Raw genomic sequence first — 17,187 nt, forward strand, 5'->3', positions numbered from 1 at the left:
CCTAGACCGGGCTCTGCTTGTGTGGAGTAGTGGGTCGGTGAGAGGAAACATGTACTTCGGACTACGGGGTTAGCACTAAGGCAGGAAGCCGGGTATTTAAACAGAACAATGCCACCAGGGCAGAGACCTTCAGCTATCCAAAATAGACCGTTGATAAAAGGCCACGCTGAGAGCTTTATGTTTCTAGTGGGCATTGGAGGACTGTACCACACTGTGACTTTACCCTGCACGCACACACACAAACTAGCATATACACGCGCTCACACACACACACACACACACACACACAAACTAGCATATACTGAACACCTTTACACACAAACACACACTCCACCGTACGTGAAGGTGACATCACCGCGGGAAGGTTCTGATGACATGTCCCCAGAACACAACAGTGTGACTTGTTAAAGGATGTCAACATTTCAACACCCTCCTCAAGGCCATTTCACAGGGACCATTAGCTCATGCTGTGTGTGTGTGTGTGTGTGTGTGTGTGTGTGTGCGTGCGCGTGTGTGCGTGTATTGGCTTTGATAGCGCATGCCATCGAAATGGCTGCCTGGTTTGGATTGCTGCTTTGCCATAACTCCTCGTCGGTTTCCGTCAGAGTGTGTAGAGGATGACGTGGGCCATTCGATGTGTTGGGAAACAGATGGCGTGGGAGGAACAGGCTATTTGACAGTGGGAGACTGTGTTTAGATGAAATCCAACGTCCGTCATCGTCGGTAGTCACTTCATATGTCAGTGCAAAACAGACCCTTCGCACATTCTGGCTCTGAGGAACGCTTGTGTGACGGGCAGGTCCTCACCCCCCCTCACCAGCTCTCTTCACCTGACTGACGGTCCGCACTGTGCTCCCCAGACAGATCCCCGCTGTCATTCTCATCACCATCATCCCGCAGCCGGCCCTAACCTCCATCTGCATGTTCCCCCTTAAAGGAACGTCGGGGAAGAGTAATGTCATGGGTTTTGGCCAGGCCCTGAGAACATTAAACACTTCAAAAGCATGAGTTATACTTAACTGGCCCAGGCCCTGGAGAGTTGGCTGCTGGCCAGATCCATGTCTGATCAGGCACTTCCCATCCACCCTGCCTTACTCCCCTTTTCTGTCCCCTTCTCCCTCTCCCCCCCCCCCCCTCACTTTCTGGCTGATACACATCCATAAACTCTCACTACCCCCCTTCTCTTTCTCTCTGGCTAATATACGCTGAGTTTTGGGGAAACTCTCTTTGTCTTCTCTTCCTCATGCTTTCTCTCTCCGTGTCTCTCTCTGGCAGAAACATGCTGCACTGTGTGGGGAAACATAAACTGATGAAACATAGTGCAAGCCTCAGCCCTGTTCCTTTAAAACAAACACGCCAACCCCCCCCCCCCACCCGCCTCCCCTTTCTTTGTCCCCATCGTTTTTCTCACTCCAATGCTGGAAAGGCATCGCCTGCACTGTAGGTGCGTGTTACCATTGAAGGCTGCAGCCACCCACTAATCTTTCCCTCACTGCGCTGGGGTTGCTAGCTCAAATGAGTCTCCAAGCCAGCTGACCGAGGAGAAATGTAGGGCTGGTTTACACTCCATTACACCTCCCTCCCTCGGTTTCTACACCCTCTTTCTGAATCATTCTTCCTGATTATATTGTATCACTGTCCTTGCTCTCGCTCGTTTAGTTTGAAACTAATGTCTTCAGGAGTGTCGCAGACCTGGGAGTCAAAACACAACCTCACCCACCTCAGCGAACAGCCCGGAAGAATCTGTTTACTCAGGAAAGGGGTTATTGAAATGGGATTTTTTTTCCCCCCCCAAATGAGTTACAGACTGTGATCTTCCCTCACGTTGAATGGAGTGGAGAGGAACGGCAGACCGGGGTTTTATCCTGGGAGGTAGCCACTAATATATAGTCATTTTAGGTAACTAATCCTTCTATTCCGTCAGCTAAAACCGACCGCTCATGTAGAAAAACACAAGCTCTTTCCACTCTCTGTGTGATTAGTGTGTCATTGAGCACGTGTCTACTACGCTGGCAGGGTGTGTATAACAAACCAGGCCCCAGAATGTTCCTCGCCTCTGTCACGTGACCAGGAGAGAACCCACGGCCCCTGAACACAGAAGAGTGCCGTAACTCTAAATCATTTGAATCGCAGTAAGTCTGGTGTTTCGGTGTGACTGCATTTGTCCTGTTTCACCTACAATGGGCAGTGTGTTTCCCTAATTACGGCTCCTGACAAAGCATTCGAGTGAACCTTGACTCGGGTAAACAGCTACAGCTGGAGTCACGGTCATGAGGGAGTCAGTCACACATTCCTACAGGTCCTAAGTCATGAGATGACCCTCGGAGTGACAGTCTGCAAGAGGAGGAACGGAAATTAAAGGGAACCCGGTAGTCGGATCGCTGGGAACGCTGGGAAAGCTGTGTGGTGGAACGGCGGGGAATGACACTGAAGTCAAGTTAGTTAGTGGATACTATACACAGTGCAGATATATTTCTCCCATTCACCCTAGGTCCCAGCAGACTGTCTGCTTCCTGTTGTTGTCTTGAGTTTATTTGAACGGGCTGGGTCTGTGTGAGACTATCGCTCCCTCTGTTGTGCAACTGCTTATCTCTGAGACGTTTTGGCTCCGCCTCTTCATCCCTGATGGAGGATTCCTACCAGGGCCTGGATGTACGGCCACAGGAAATAAGGGTCAAAGATGAGTCCAACTCACCCAGGGCAGGAATTGCTGATGTTGTCCTGTATGGTTAGGGTCACGAGACATCTCTGTATTGGGTTACAGAGACAGTGTGTGGGTGGTCTAGTCTGACCTTGCGCCACGAGCTAGGATTTTACTCTTTATTGAAGCGCAACAGGGAAAACGGGTTTTTGTATCAAGGATCACGGCTGGATGTTGAACGGCATAACTAGGTCATACTAATAATCTTTCACTGGACCAGCATCTGGTCTTCCGAAGCTACGTCAAAGTTTTCCTATTCCTTCTCCGGTGCGTTCACGTCCACGCGTTAGCACCCTTACTGCCTGACGGTGGTGTTCGGCCGTGATAATTCAGGCTGATGAAGGGAGGCCTTTCACAAACCGCCCGACTGGCTCTCAACCTTGTGGCCTTCAGCTCTTATTGAGCACAGGTCTCAGAGAGACGGGGAGCTGGGCCTTAACAACCGGCGAACCCCGGTACCAGCACAGAGCCAACCTCCTGGAGCGGCTCACCCTGCACAGGCTGTCCTCTCGCATGTGAAGCAGACGCTGAGAATGAGGCAGGGATACAGATGTGTTGGGCCGCTCTGTGAACCTGGCGTGCTGGGAACGCCGTCGCGTGTGATTGGAGCTGCTTGTAGTGGAACCGCAGGAGAAAGAAAATGAAAAAAATGATGTTAAACTTGATGGTGAAGAGTTTTTAAGATGTTCCTGAATAGTTGAGAGAGGGAGAGGGAGAGGGAGAGGGAGAAGGACAGGGAGAGAGAGAGCTGGAGAGAGAGGGAGATCCACTTAGGTCATGGAAGTAAAGCTGTGGCTTAATGAGTGAGGAGGCACTCATCTGTTTCTCCCCATTCAGCCCTCAATTCTGTACTGAGGATAGATATAATCCTGCAATCAGACTTTTCTCAGCACCTGGTCTCTCTCTCCTTCTCTCCTCTCTCGGTCTCAACCAGCCCCTTTTTTCTCTCATTCTCTTTCTCTTACTCACGCTGTCTTTTTCTCTGCGCCTCGTGTCTCTCTTTATCGTTCTCACACGTACGTGTTGGCTGCTCTCTTTTACTCTCCCTCTCGAAAAACTCTGTCCTTCTTCCTCTCCCTTCTTTGCTGTGGGATGGGGGGCGGTTCCGATGAAATAGTTTCATAACCATGGTAACCAGCATCTGTGTGTGGGTACCGTGCAGTTGGAGCGGGGATGTGGGTTTCGTTCTGGCTGGCGGAGCCGTCCGTTTCTCACCGTGTCTCATCGCCTTAATAGAGCACATGAGAGGGTAGGGAGAGAGCCAGGCCAGGGAGGAGGAGGGCTGTGCGATGTTACTGTGCCTAGCCCGGCTGAGTCACGGGGCATGCGAGTTCTCCGTTTTCCCCAGTGACAACACATTTACCGACAGCTGGGTCCCACTGTCAGACCTTCATAGGCCTTTTACGCACTCACGACAACCTCGACCCCTAGCGCAACAATGAGGGAGAGGTCCGTCCCTCTGGACTGAAACATCTGCTCGGTAAACAGAACAGTTGTTTCATCCCCTTCACGCAGTTTGTCATCGTTCTTCTTTCACAACGGAGCTGGGTCCCTTTTCCTCCGATGAAAGGATTTCATTTCATAACCCCTGAACCGGTCGTTGTCGGGCGAGAACCAGTCAGCGAACCAACCGGGTAACATAAGGGTTAATCAATAGGAATGAGGCTGTCTGTCTGGATTGTTTTAACTGCTGACACGCTTTCTCTCCGGTTCCTGTACGTGCTTCAGGAAGCGAACCAGAGCAGGCGCACGGAAGCATTCCACTTCCTAGCGGTGTCCTCAGGTTACGCTGCTTCCTACACCCTTAGTTAGCTCCTTAATTAGTCCTCATTAGTAGAGCAACGGCAGCTAATTTGATGCGGAGGAGAGAATATGCTCCCTGACAAGAAATAACAGATCTCATTTACTGGGGTATTAGAATATTAGGCACAGTGAGAAGGTTGCTGGGTATTATCTGGGAGAGGAGCGTGATCTAGTTTGAGGGGTTGTTGGGGGAGCAAACAGGCTTTTATGTTTGTGAAGTCTACTGGATGGGGATTGGTTTGTTGTAGGGATCCATTAAAACACCTGTTTACCTCATGGTTGTCTTGCTGCAGGGTCTTCTTTTTGTTCTTTTTTCTTTTTTTGACAGAAAGACCATTGAGACGTGGGGAGGTCCTTGATGTTCTTTTCTTGTGCTCTCGTCGCGTGTCTGTGTTTCAGTGAGGGAGGAGTGTGGCTCGGACGGGGAAGACGATGGCAGTACAGACGCCCTGGTTGAGGAGATGTTACAGCAGGGAGACACGGCCATCATTTACCCAGAAGCCCCTGAGGACGAGCCACGCCAGGGGACACCAGAGGCCGGCGTGCATGATGAGAATGGTACAAAAAGACACACACCTCACTGGCACATTTTTCTCACACAAAATAAAAAGCACACACCCGAAGGGAATCCGGCTTTTCACGTTAGGTGGTCAAAGTGTCAGTTTTTTCTAAACATAGATGATTGGCGATAGATTGTGCTCGCTTAATTCATCTGCAGCGCAGGGCAGGGGAAGTGGAAAACAATATCTTGTACGACCCCATTTACATACACACACACACACTCAGCCCAAATGCATCACACACAAACCTGCATGCACACTCTCACACACACACACACACACACAGACACACACTTATCTGTGAATGGACACTTTACGGCCTAAGGGCTTTGGCTGTTACCTGTTGGCCCCCCGAGAGGCAGAGAAGGGGTTAAACACCAATGGAAACACCTGAGTAAATGTATCACGTCTGTGTGACGGATGAGTCATTAGTACCTGGTGACTGCGAGTGTGTTCATATCCTGAGAGCCTCACCTGGTCAGCGGGGAGGCTTAATACATCACCTGTTAACAGGTAATGCTTGATCGGTGTGGGACCCAGTGGAGCAGGGAATGAGAACAAGGTGTGCGTTACGGCTCCTGGCCATGTCCTGTGCTTCGTTTCCATCGAGCCTTTGCTGAATAGCATCAAGCTTTTTGGAGTTCATTTGAAACCAATGGGTGTTATTAAGAGAAAGATGTCAGCCTTGAGTTCCAATAAGTAACACGGTTCGTTTTACTAACGTTAAACTTGTGCTTTTTGTGTGATGAACACAGGTTATTCATTTACAAGCAACAGTACGTTTGGCTTAACGCGTCAGGAACAAGCATGCGGAGCATTGCCAACGCTTTAACGTGAATGAATCTACTGTACATTGTGGAGAAACGAAAACCAAGAAATGAAATAGTATCTATTTAAGACAATGTAGCAGTCGTTTACCTAGTCAGTTTATAGACTGTGGGGTGTTAATAGAGGATGTCTCACTACCTGGTGACATAGGTGAAACAGCAGGGTTGAGTCAGATTGATCAAAGAGCTCTTAGTCTCTGTTTTCCCTCTGATTCCCTACCAGCCCCCTCCCCAAAGTACACACACACACACACACACACACACACACACACACACACGCACACAAGCACACACACAGAGTTTAGAAATAAGCACACACCCCCCTGCTCCAACCCCCTCTCGGTTTCTGTCTCTCACACACGCTCTCTAACTCTCTCCCCCACCAGGCACACCGGACGCGTTCTCCCAGCTTCTCACCTGCCCTTACTGCGCCCGTGGCTACAAGCGCTACACGTCCCTGAAGGAGCACATCAAGCTGCGCCACGAGAAGAGCGAAGACAACTTCAGCTGCTCCCAGTGCAGCTACACCTTCACTTACCGCACGCAGCTGGAAAGACACATGAGTGCCCACAAGGCAGGCAGAGAGCAGGTAGTTCAACAGACCCTGCACATGGAATAACACAATATCGACTGCCCGCAGACATGCATATTGGGTAATATTTACAGCATGGGTGAACGGTTGCGTCACGTGAACTTTGTGCGTGACACCCAAGAAGGGTTAAAGCGTAACTGTGGTGTCCTCTCCGAACAAATTCTGTGCTTTTCAATAAGCTGGGCTGGGACCTTTTGAGCTTAAGCTGCGTTGTCATGAATCCTGACTAGTGCAGTGTGAGCTGAACCTCCCCCTCCTACCCTTTGTCTGACAGAGGCACGTGACACAGTCGACGGGCAACCGCAAATTCAAGTGCACCGAATGTGAAAAAGCATTTAAGTACAAGCACCACCTGAAGGAGCACCTCCGCATCCACAGCGGTGAGTCGAGGCCTCCGTCGCCATGGCAGCATGTGTGTTCCCGTGAAATCGCACGTGCGAGTTTGTCCTGTAATGTGGGGGGTGGGGGGTGGGGGTGGGGGGGGTGATTGTTGTGTGTTTCTATTGGCCACGCCATCCACCCAGATGGTTCTGCCTCCATCGAACAAATATTTACGTTTAGTCAACCTGGGTATTTATGTGTCCACGATTGTGTTTCAGAGCATTGTACTCCGTGCTAATGTGACATAATTGTGTTTCTGTTGGCGCCTCCGACCAACAATTAGAGGGTATTTCCCAATGGTTCCATTACATCAGCCTTTAAGTATCATTGAAATGCATTAGGAGATTTATCCCTGGGAGGTTCGTTCATTAAGTTCGGTTTCTAATGGACGTCTTGTGCCTTCGTGTGTGTGTGTGTGTGTGTGTGTGTGTGTGTGCACATGCGCGTGCGTGCGTCTCTACAGGAGAGAAGCCATACGAGTGTTCCAACTGCAAGAAGCGTTTCTCCCACTCGGGTTCCTACAGCTCGCACATCAGCAGCAAGAAGTGCATCGGCGTGATCTCGGCGGTCAACGGACGGCCGCGGCCCGGCGCCAAGGCCTCCAGGTGCCCGTCCCCAGCGATGCCCGCCTCGCCCTCGTCCACCACGCGCACCCAGGCCAGGGACAAACCCTTGCAGGAGCAGCTGCCGATTAATCAGATCAAGAGCGAGCCCGTGGACTACGAGTACAAGTCCATGGCGGTTGCTCAAGCCGCCGTGGCGCTGGGGGCGAACGCTCATGCCGGAGGAGGGGTGTTGAACGGGAGTGCTGCGGCCCCACTGCAGGGCACGGTTCAGGCCGTAATGCTCCCCACCATGGGCCTGGTCTCTCCAATCAGCATCAGCCTGGCTGACCTACAGAATGTGTTGAAGGTGAATTTGATCTTAAAGATATTAGAAATTAGAAAAATCTACACTTTAAACCTTTTGGTTGAATAGAAATGTATTTCTGGAAATGTTACTAGTAATACCATTTGTAAACTGAAAAAAAGAACAGCACTTATAAAGTCTTCATCTTCCAGGTTGCCGTGGACGGGAACATGATCAGGCAGATGTTGGAGAACAACGCCAAGGTAGGGGAGACCGATGCTCCTCACCAGCAGCTCATCTCAGCCATCAGTCTACCCATCATAGGCCAGGATGGTAATGCCACCAAGATCATCATCAACTACAGCATGGACCCCAGCCAGACCCAACCCCTGCTCCAGTCCCAAATGACTGCCCAGAACCTGAAAAAGGAGCCTCAGACACTAGCTTCAGCACCAGGACATCCTCAGAAAGCCACGGAGCCCTGCAGCAAGTCCCAGCAGAAACTCCCGGAGGACCTGACAGTCAGCAGGCCCACCAGGAGCAAAGAGGAAAACAACGAGGAGGAGAAGGAGGAGGAGGAGACCACTAAGACCTGCCTGCTCTGTGATGACTGTCCAGGAGGGTTGGATGGGCTGCACGCACTCAAGCACTGTAAGAAAGCCTCAGGCCTCAGGATCAACATGGACAAATCACAGTCTGCCATTGCATCGCTGTTGTCCGAGGGGGTTGGAGACCAACCCAAGAATCTGTTGTCTCTCCTCAAGGCCTACTTTGCTTTGAACGCCAAGCCCACCAAGGAGGAGCTCGGCAAGATCTCGGACTCAGTCAGCTTACCGGCTGACGTGGTCAAGAAGTGGTTTGACAAGATGCAGAACGGTCAGGTTTCACTAGGGGCCCCCACCCCCCCATCTGAGGAAGAAGGGTCATTTTCCGAGTGCCCTGGGATCAAAGTTGTGTCCCCTAAGGTAGGACCAGAGCGGGACATGGAAGGCCCCACCCTGATGCAGTGCAGCCCAGCCGAGGCAACTCCGGCAGAGGTCAGCGGCTCTGGGCACTCCCCGGCCTCTCCCACACCACTAAACCTAACCGCCGGGGGGCCCGTTCCTCCAAAATCCTCCTCCTCAGACAGCACTGAAGGCCCGCTGGACCTGTCACTACCGAAGCCCACGCGAGAGGAGACGGCCTCTGCCTCGCACCAAGCCACCACCGTTTACTCCCATCAGGACGAGCCCCTGAACTTGACAAAGACTTGCACGACCAAGACGGAGCTTCTGCAGCACATAACCAGCCAACCCGTTTCCCTGTACAGCGCCGGCCCGCCAAACGCCCACCCTGTCAGCGTCATGACCACTCAGTTGCCCAGCGGGACCATCGTGGCCCTCACGGACCAGGGCCGAGCGGGCATGCCCTGCCTCCGAGCAGTCACCACCAGTACCAACCAGACTATCCTCATCCCGCAGCTGGCCTACACCTATACCACTACAGCTACAGCCAGCAGCCCAGCAGGCACTGAGACCCAGGAGAAGACCACGCCACGGAACGGAGGCATCAAGGTACGCAAGTCCAACGGCCAGACGAACATTCGAAGGCCCCTTTTACAGGAACAGTTGACACCCAGGGCATTACTGAAACCCGGCACACACGATCACATTTACATAAAGCCTTGTTTACATCCATTAGACTGGGTCAGCAAGCCTTCAGAACCGGAGTTGTGGGAACGTTGGATGATCCAACTCACAATTTAGATCTGGAAAACGGGGACAGGGTTAGGACTTCATGTTTATGGCGTTAGATGTTTGGTTGCTAGCGTGTTATTCGCGGGGAACTTCTATTAAACACCCAACCTTGGAAATGTTAACAACCATAATAAGATATTTTCTCCACAAGCGTGTCTTGTGATGCTTGCTGAATACCGTTTGCATCTGATTAAACAGAAGCAGTTTAGGCAGGCTTGGCCTACTTTAGGCAGCTTTTAACTTGGACATGCGGAGAATTAGCAAACTCATACGTGTACACCCGCCAACAGATTTATTTTTACCCAACATCCAAATACACCTGCACTGCATTCAGGCACATATGTAAGCAAATCACATTTCTCTATCTCTAAAACATTGTTGCTTCAAATCCTTTCTATAGAGTAAGCATTCTTGGATGTCAACAGGTCCATCAACTTCCCTATTAATGCACTTTTGGATTCAGCTCGTACTCTCTTCCCTCAGGAATCTAAGCTGTTTTGTAAATAAAACAGCTGTTACAAACACTTACTGGCTCAAGTATAATAATAATTGCCGCCGAAGAAGTTAGAATTTCAAGACCATTTGTACTCAAAGCATTATTTTTTAGAGTCTGAATATACTGAAGAAGAACCTTTTTAATTGAATGCTGAGCATGTATCACATGTAGGCCAAATCAGTGAGAGAGACAGATCTAAAGGGGACTGTTGGTTCACCTGCAGGGAATTCCAACCCAATCGAACCTGACGGTTTGTGCCAGTCCCCTTATGAGCATTTAAAAGCGATATTTCTCTGGGTCTGACAGGCTAGTTTCCACCAAAGATGCTTTATTTTAACTTCCTTCAAACTAAAAGCAGAGACAAAGTAAGGGTATCCTTGAATTCATCAACTTTAAGCAAGCTGGAAATGAACAAGAATTATGTAATACCAAAGAATCCCTTTAACACAGTTTGCTAGGTATGTAACATCGGTCATAACATTTTGACCATTTAGCAGATGCTCTAATCCAGTAATTTACAAGGGAAACATCTGCTATGTATCAATGGCCTTAACTACTGTTCGCATGTTTCTGAATCACTATGGGAATTTGTTTGCCGGTTGGAGAAAAATGACAGTGTTCCATGGAAGTACTCTAACGTGATATGAATTGCAGAGATATTACTGAGAATCCTGATTTCCTGCTTAGTCTTTCCTCTGGTATGTTGCTACGTGTTACCCAATTACTGACTTGGCACATCTATAGTGAGGGAGTAACTGTAAGAATAGGATGTTCTGAGTGAAATAGTTCCGCCTATTTGTCATTCCACCCATGTCTCATCTGGTTTGAGTGAAAGAAGTCCTATAGGACGGCTCCCTCCCTCAACACTTAAGTCTATAGCCCCTCAGTGCTGCAGTTTAGTGCCTCGGTTGTCTTGGCCCCGTTCCACACCAGGTCAGCCATATTGAGAAGGTTAAGCCCCGCCTACTGATCTAGAGAGATAGGAACTCTCCTCAGTCTCAGCAGAATGATTTTTCTCTCGTAGCGAAGGGTGGAAGCACTGGTATTTTGGCACAGCTGTCTGTCTCCAGTGATGAACTGTTTTATTTCAGCTCTGGGAGGAGGAGGAAATGGGGGGCTGGACAGGGCTCTGGGGAGGAGATCCAACTCTCTTCTCTTCTCCCTTGCTCTCGGTCATTCCCCCTCTCACGCTCGCTGTCTCTCTCAGGGATGTAGGTGTAAAAAAAAAAAGTGAAGAAAAATGAAGTGGGTTTCCATGCTAGTGTCCACTGCCAGAACATCACAAAATGCTAAATGACTGAACGCATTAGATTCGACATGTCCTGAACATTTCCAGAACGCAAATACGCAGCAAGGAGAACGGTCTAACGCGTCTATCCTGCATCGTATAGAAAGTGCCGAATTCTACGTGAGCAACGCAACCACGGTGCCAGTGTCAGAGCCGGGAGGCTTAATGATCCATAATGATGGATGTGTGAGAGCCGCCGCTGCTGTCAGCCGGCTGGAAGACATGAGGCAGCACTTACTGTACACACCTATTGATCTGGAGGACTCAGTGTGAACGCCCGGACTCCTGTCTCCCCGCTGATTTATTGTTGTTGTATTATGCCTTTCCTGTTAAGTGGATTGGCATAGAGCATGTCTTGTTAAAAGCCCTTACCCTTGGTATAGTTACAATATATCAGTTCCTTAACGACGCCGCTGCCTGGCGCGCTTCTTTCTCTATCTCTCCGTCTACCTCTTTCTCTATCTCTCCGTCTACCTCCCTCTCTATCTCTCCGTCTACCTCCCTCTCTTTCTCTCCGTCTACCTCCCTCTCTTTCTCTCCATCTACCTCCCTCTCTTTCTCTCCATCTACCTCCCTCTCTTTCTCTCCATCTACCTCCCTCTCTTTCTCTATCTCTCCGTCTACCTCCCTCTCTTTATCTCTCTGTCTACCTCTCTCTCTTTCTTTATCTCTCCGTCTACCTCTCTCTCTTTCTCTATCTCTGACTTTTTTTCTTTCCTCTCTCACACCCTTACTATTTATGTCTCAATACTGCATACTGATAGGTGTGAAATGGCAGTCTTTTTTTGGCTCACTACTTTTCACTAAGCCCCGTAGCATTCTGGTCAAAGGTAGTGCACTACGAAGGGAATATAGTCCCATTTTGGACACGTTCTGAGCACTGTGTAAGGAATGTGACACAGGATGAGGGTCACCTTTGATGAGTCATGATATCACCATGGTGTGATGATATCTCATTATGGTCGTTTTCACTGCTAAAATAAAATTAGTTACTGGCAGTTTGATTCTGGTAAGGTTAGGGTACTCTGCGAACAATGAGGTGATATGAGTAATTCTAACACCCAAATTTCCTGCTGCACTCATCTTGTTGAGAAGCAGAATCACACATTAACCAACCACCTCGCTACCACGTCACCACCTCCTCCATATCAGCTGTAATCCTGCACATTAACTGTTATAAGATTTCACTTTTTTTGTACCGCTGTTAGATTTATACTTTAAACAGTGGAAATATATGGCTTTTGGTGTTGGTTGCTGATGTCGATACACATGTACTACAGCAGTTGTGTTGTGAAACCGGCCCATTACAAAAAAAACCTCTTTCACCCGTCTCAAATAAAAGCATTAAGGCCAAAAACATTGCCTTAAAAAAATAGCAGAAATTGTATTACATATTTTAACATTACATGTCTGTAATTTCCTTAAATCTCAAGGAGAAGAGTCTCACAACCTTTCTGAAACACCGCAGTGCATTCCGTAAATTCATCTGTTTGTCGTTCAGGAGGAGCGTCAGGACACCAGCTCAGAGGGTGTGTCCACCATGGAGGAGCAGAACGACTCAGACTCCGCCCCATCCAGGAAGAAGATGAGAAAGACGGAGAGCGGCATGTATGCCTGTGACCTGTGTGACAAGATCTTCCAGAAGAGCAGCTCTCTGCTCCGACATAAATACGAACACACAGGTATGTCAGGGAAAGCGTTAGGACCTTACTGGTCAAAACCTTTTCTTCGTCCATGTCGTACCTGTGTTTAGACGTCCTCCCCACCTGGAGAAACGTCTAATATAGATGTTGACCTAGTGTGAAATGTGCACCACAGGAGCACATGAGGTAAAGTGAAACTGAGGGAAATTTCAGAAAATCACACAGTGTCGTTATTACTGTTGTACATTGCAAAAGGGTGGAGGACACCGCTATTTTAGCAGCTATTACCCAATACACTTATACACGCACTGTAAGGCCTGGGAGTTGCTGTGCGCCAAACTCCCCCACCAACCACATCACCTTCCCATATGAAATGTTGGAGGGACATTGCAACAGAGCTCTGTTAGTAATTTGACATGAGAACATGGGTAGCGTCGTGGCCAAGCACAGGTCAACCCAGTCTGAGGCGTTCTGTCTTTATGACTTTGATACCTTGGCTTAGAATCGTAGTTTTTCATCCAAATGACTTCACTTACCCTGGAAATACCCGTTCCTTTAGTTTCTGCAACATTCAGCCTAGCAGCGTTTTTAAGCTCAAATGTTCCCTTGGTTCGTGTGCTATTGTTTTGAGATATTTCCTATGGATGCATGAAGAAATGAAGTGGGTTTCTTCAGGCTTTGGCGCAATAACCTAAAACCGTTTCAAAAGCACACCCATACGCCGGATTGCAACAACGCCCCGCGCAGTGTTAGTTTATGATGTCACTCCACCGTAATCCTGTGCTGGATGTTTAATTGCTCCATCTCACGCATCGTTTTATTTACCGTTTATGTCTTTTCTCTTCTGCTGCAGGCAAGCGACCCCACGAGTGCGGCATCTGCAGAAAGGCCTTCAAACACAAGCACCACTTGATAGAACACATGCGCCTTCACTCGGGGGAGAAGCCATACCAGTGTGACAAGTGTGGCAAGCGCTTCTCTCACTCTGGCTCCTACTCCCAGCACATGAACCACCGCTACTCCTACTGCAAGAAGGAGGCGCGCGGAGTTGGTCAGGCGGGTGTAGGGGAGGAGGTGCTGGAGGAGGAGATGGAGATGGAGAGCCTCCTGGGACTGGCCCTGGATCCGGGAAGGGAGCAGCCGGAGCAGTCAGACAGCAGACCTACCTCCTCGCCTCCCTCCCACCTGGACTCTGACGAGCGAGAGAGCAGCACCAGGGACGATGAGAGCGAGGAGGAGGAGGAGGACATGGAGACCGTGGCAGGGGAGGCGGGGGAGCGAGGCGCTCTGGATATGGATGATATTCAAGTGGTGCGGGTAGGAGATGATGAAGTTGATGAAGATGGCGAGGTGGAAAGGGAAGACACTGGTCAAGGGGAGGAAGAGAATGAGGAAGGAGTAGAGAGAGTAGTGGTAGGAGGAGACGAGGAAGAGGACCGGGTAGTCAGGATTGAAGTGAAGGAAGAGCAAGAGGAAGAGGAGGTCACAGGGGACAAGGCAGAAACTAGGCAAGATGAGGCACTGGACCGTGGGGAGAAAGTGGAGGAACATGAAGGAGAGAAGGAGCAGGCAGAGAAAGAATCGGAGGAGGAGCTGTCAGAGCAGCCCGAGGAGGTGCAGGATGAGACAATGGACACAGAGGAAGGAGTGACCTCAGAAGAGAAAGAAGAATCAGGGGAGAGGGCAAAAGAGAGTGAGGTCACGAATGAGAATGACTGTGAAACAAACAGGAACACTGTTTCAGAAGTCGAGAACCAGACACCGACAGGAGTGAAAGGAGATGCAAAATAGATTTGGGAGAGCCAAGACCTTCTTCCTCTATGAAATCAAAGTTTCCCCTTTCTCCCCATGACATTGGGGACCCAGGAGGAGAGAGCTAGAATGTGGGTTGCTCTGATGGACGCTGCATTTCAGTTCACTGTATGAATCCAGGTGTGAATCCAGGTGTGCCTGAAAAAAATACTAGTAACTTTTTCCACAGGAGGAGATACATTTTCAATATTAGAAAATGCATTTGTAAAAAAAAAAGAAAAATGAAAAAGAAAGAAAAAAACTAAGTTTAATGACAGAAAAAAATGCATTCTACGGATGTTTGGAAGTTAGAGCCGACACGTTTTAGATGATGTTTTATTACTAAAACAACCTTGGGTCATTTCTTTTTATCAGTGTTACTAATGTTATCATTCATATTTTAACCTCTAAGAAGCTGTACAGTTGGGAGAGATTTCTATACCTTTTTATTGCCAATGAACAAAATAAATCTGTATTTTATTAAGTTGGAGGAAGAAAAAAAAATAGATCCTGTGCACTACAAAGTGGCTTGGTTTACTTCTGGCTCTAACATTTCTTCGTTGTCTACCCTTCAGTATTACGGCACTAGACATCCAGTATACAGCGCCAGCACGTTAGCTGACGATGTTAGCATACCTTTTTGTTTGTTTTATATGGATTGTGAGCCTTAAATACAATAACTGTTGTGAGATGAGTTCAGCCATGAGGATGTTCTTGGGGTCAGCTCCATGATGAAGACACAGAGGAAAGTATCTAAGGAGGTACTTCAGTCTGCATTGATACATTGTTCTAAATGTTTGGTTTGTTCATTTCCTAATCTGTTATATTCATCAGTGTTACATGTACAGAATCAGATCAAGCAGAGGAAGAAGAACATTCGTGATTTTGTCGGTGTAGCTCATTTGACAACCTTCAACCCTGTGCCCACTCCCAGCCTTATGCAAAAGAAAAGAGGACATGATGCACATCTGAAGCGCTATTTATCACTGTTGTTTTCCTTACAGTAGTTGCTGTTGTCCTTTAGTTTTAAGGCCCTGTTTTGATAGCAGCTCGAATGCCAACTCTTTTAGCCAATGTTATTTTGGGCACAATACCACTAGACCTGAGGTTATAGATGATATAATTACAATGAATTATAATTTAGATTTGATGTATTTTACGATTACAAAAACATGCCTCTTTTTTTAACCAGAACAGTCAATGACTAAAAGGACTTAACAATGCACATGTTTTACTGGGTTGCTGAAACATGATTTTGAAATAATTCCTGCCTTGAAATTTATTATTTTCCCAAATCCAGTTTCAGTGCACTTGTTTAACACTTGTGAATTGCTTGCTTTCTCTCTTCAGGTAACAAAAGTAAGCAAATATGATCCCAGAACAGTTATTCAGTTATTCACATTTTCTACCTGTCAGTATTATTTAGTTTTTTTATGTTCATGTTCAAATGTGTGTAATGTATGTTTTCAGCAGTATTATTCCCATTCCCAATGACATGGGTTATCTGTTTAGTTAAAAAAAAACGTTTATATTTATGTCTTATTTTTTTATATTCCTTTACGGTTATTTATTACACAATGTAGTGTACCATACTGTAGTTTGTATTAATACAATAATATATTTTAGTGTGTAAATCATTTCAAAGTTAAAATGACTACAACAAAGCTGGAAACAAAAAGACATGCTCTGGCATTCTGAAGTATGTTTAAGAACAAAATGAAATGTTACTACTTTCTCCAGATGTCAGCACACCCCCAAGCCTGAAATTAGAACATGTCACCTTTCTGCGTCCCTTCTGTCTTCTGTTGGTTTTTACCTTTTGTCCACTTTAATATGAAGCTACTGAAACTCTGAACTAACTGTATTTCTAATAGCATGAGTGTGCTGTTGTATTAAAGGATGATCCTTACCCATGAACCTGTCCTTTTGCCACGCCAAAATAATATTGTGTTTTATTTGTGCCAATTTGTTTCTTTGTATGTCTACTGTGTCAAGGCCACAACCTCTTTTATATGTCCCTGTTTTAATCCATGATCATTTTTATAGTGATATTTTTTTTATGACTCCCCATCTCACAATAAAATACATCAGCTACCTATCTCTGGTTTTGCTTATCTGTTGACTGTGCTGTAGAGCTTTTGGCTTGAATTGGATTCCCTGTCACGCCTATAGACAATACAGCTTCCAAAGTTTGCAGAGATCCTATTTAGGATAAACGCTGCTGTTGTCGGCTGAATTGGAGATGTCATTTTAAATGTCAAGCCGCTACAGCACAGTTTGGGTTCGGATCCCTGGTTTAATAAAGCACATGCTACCTGGACGGATCACTATTCCTTACTGGTGGGTATTCAGTGAAGTGTCACGTTCAGACCATTGCATGCAGATAGAATAGTAGTAGATAGAGCTAACACAATCCCTTTATTGTACGTGACGGATTATCCTGTATGTTTCAACAAAGCATTCCTATCTGAATGCTGTGTAACGATGTGTAACGGTGCACCCTCCTAAACAGAGCCAAAT

The 17,187-nt window shown here is 47.7% G+C and overlaps 1 protein-coding gene across 2 annotated transcripts in view; it reads left to right on the top strand.

The window, feature by feature from the left end:
* The window catches only part of zeb1b (zinc finger E-box binding homeobox 1b), a 55,780-nt gene extending 39,015 nt beyond the window's left edge, over positions 1-16,765 (top strand). For both annotated transcript variants that reach the window (XM_010885585.4, XM_020041863.2), the window contains exons 3-9: positions 4,904-5,062; positions 6,278-6,480; positions 6,758-6,863; positions 7,328-7,776; positions 7,926-9,266; positions 12,735-12,915; positions 13,730-16,765. In XM_010885585.4, coding sequence (XP_010883887.1) covers positions 4,904-5,062; positions 6,278-6,480; positions 6,758-6,863; positions 7,328-7,776; positions 7,926-9,266; positions 12,735-12,915; positions 13,730-14,667 — 3,377 coding nt within the window. In that variant the 3' untranslated portion in view covers positions 14,668-16,765. The remainder of the gene's footprint in view (positions 1-4,903; positions 5,063-6,277; positions 6,481-6,757; positions 6,864-7,327; positions 7,777-7,925; positions 9,267-12,734; positions 12,916-13,729) is intronic.
* The last annotated feature ends 422 nt before the right edge of the window (positions 16,766-17,187 follow it).

The sequence above is a fragment of the Esox lucius genome, chromosome 21, assembly GCF_011004845.1.
Source record: "Esox lucius isolate fEsoLuc1 chromosome 21, fEsoLuc1.pri, whole genome shotgun sequence".
NCBI classification, from domain to species: Eukaryota; Metazoa; Chordata; class Actinopteri; order Esociformes; family Esocidae; genus Esox; species Esox lucius.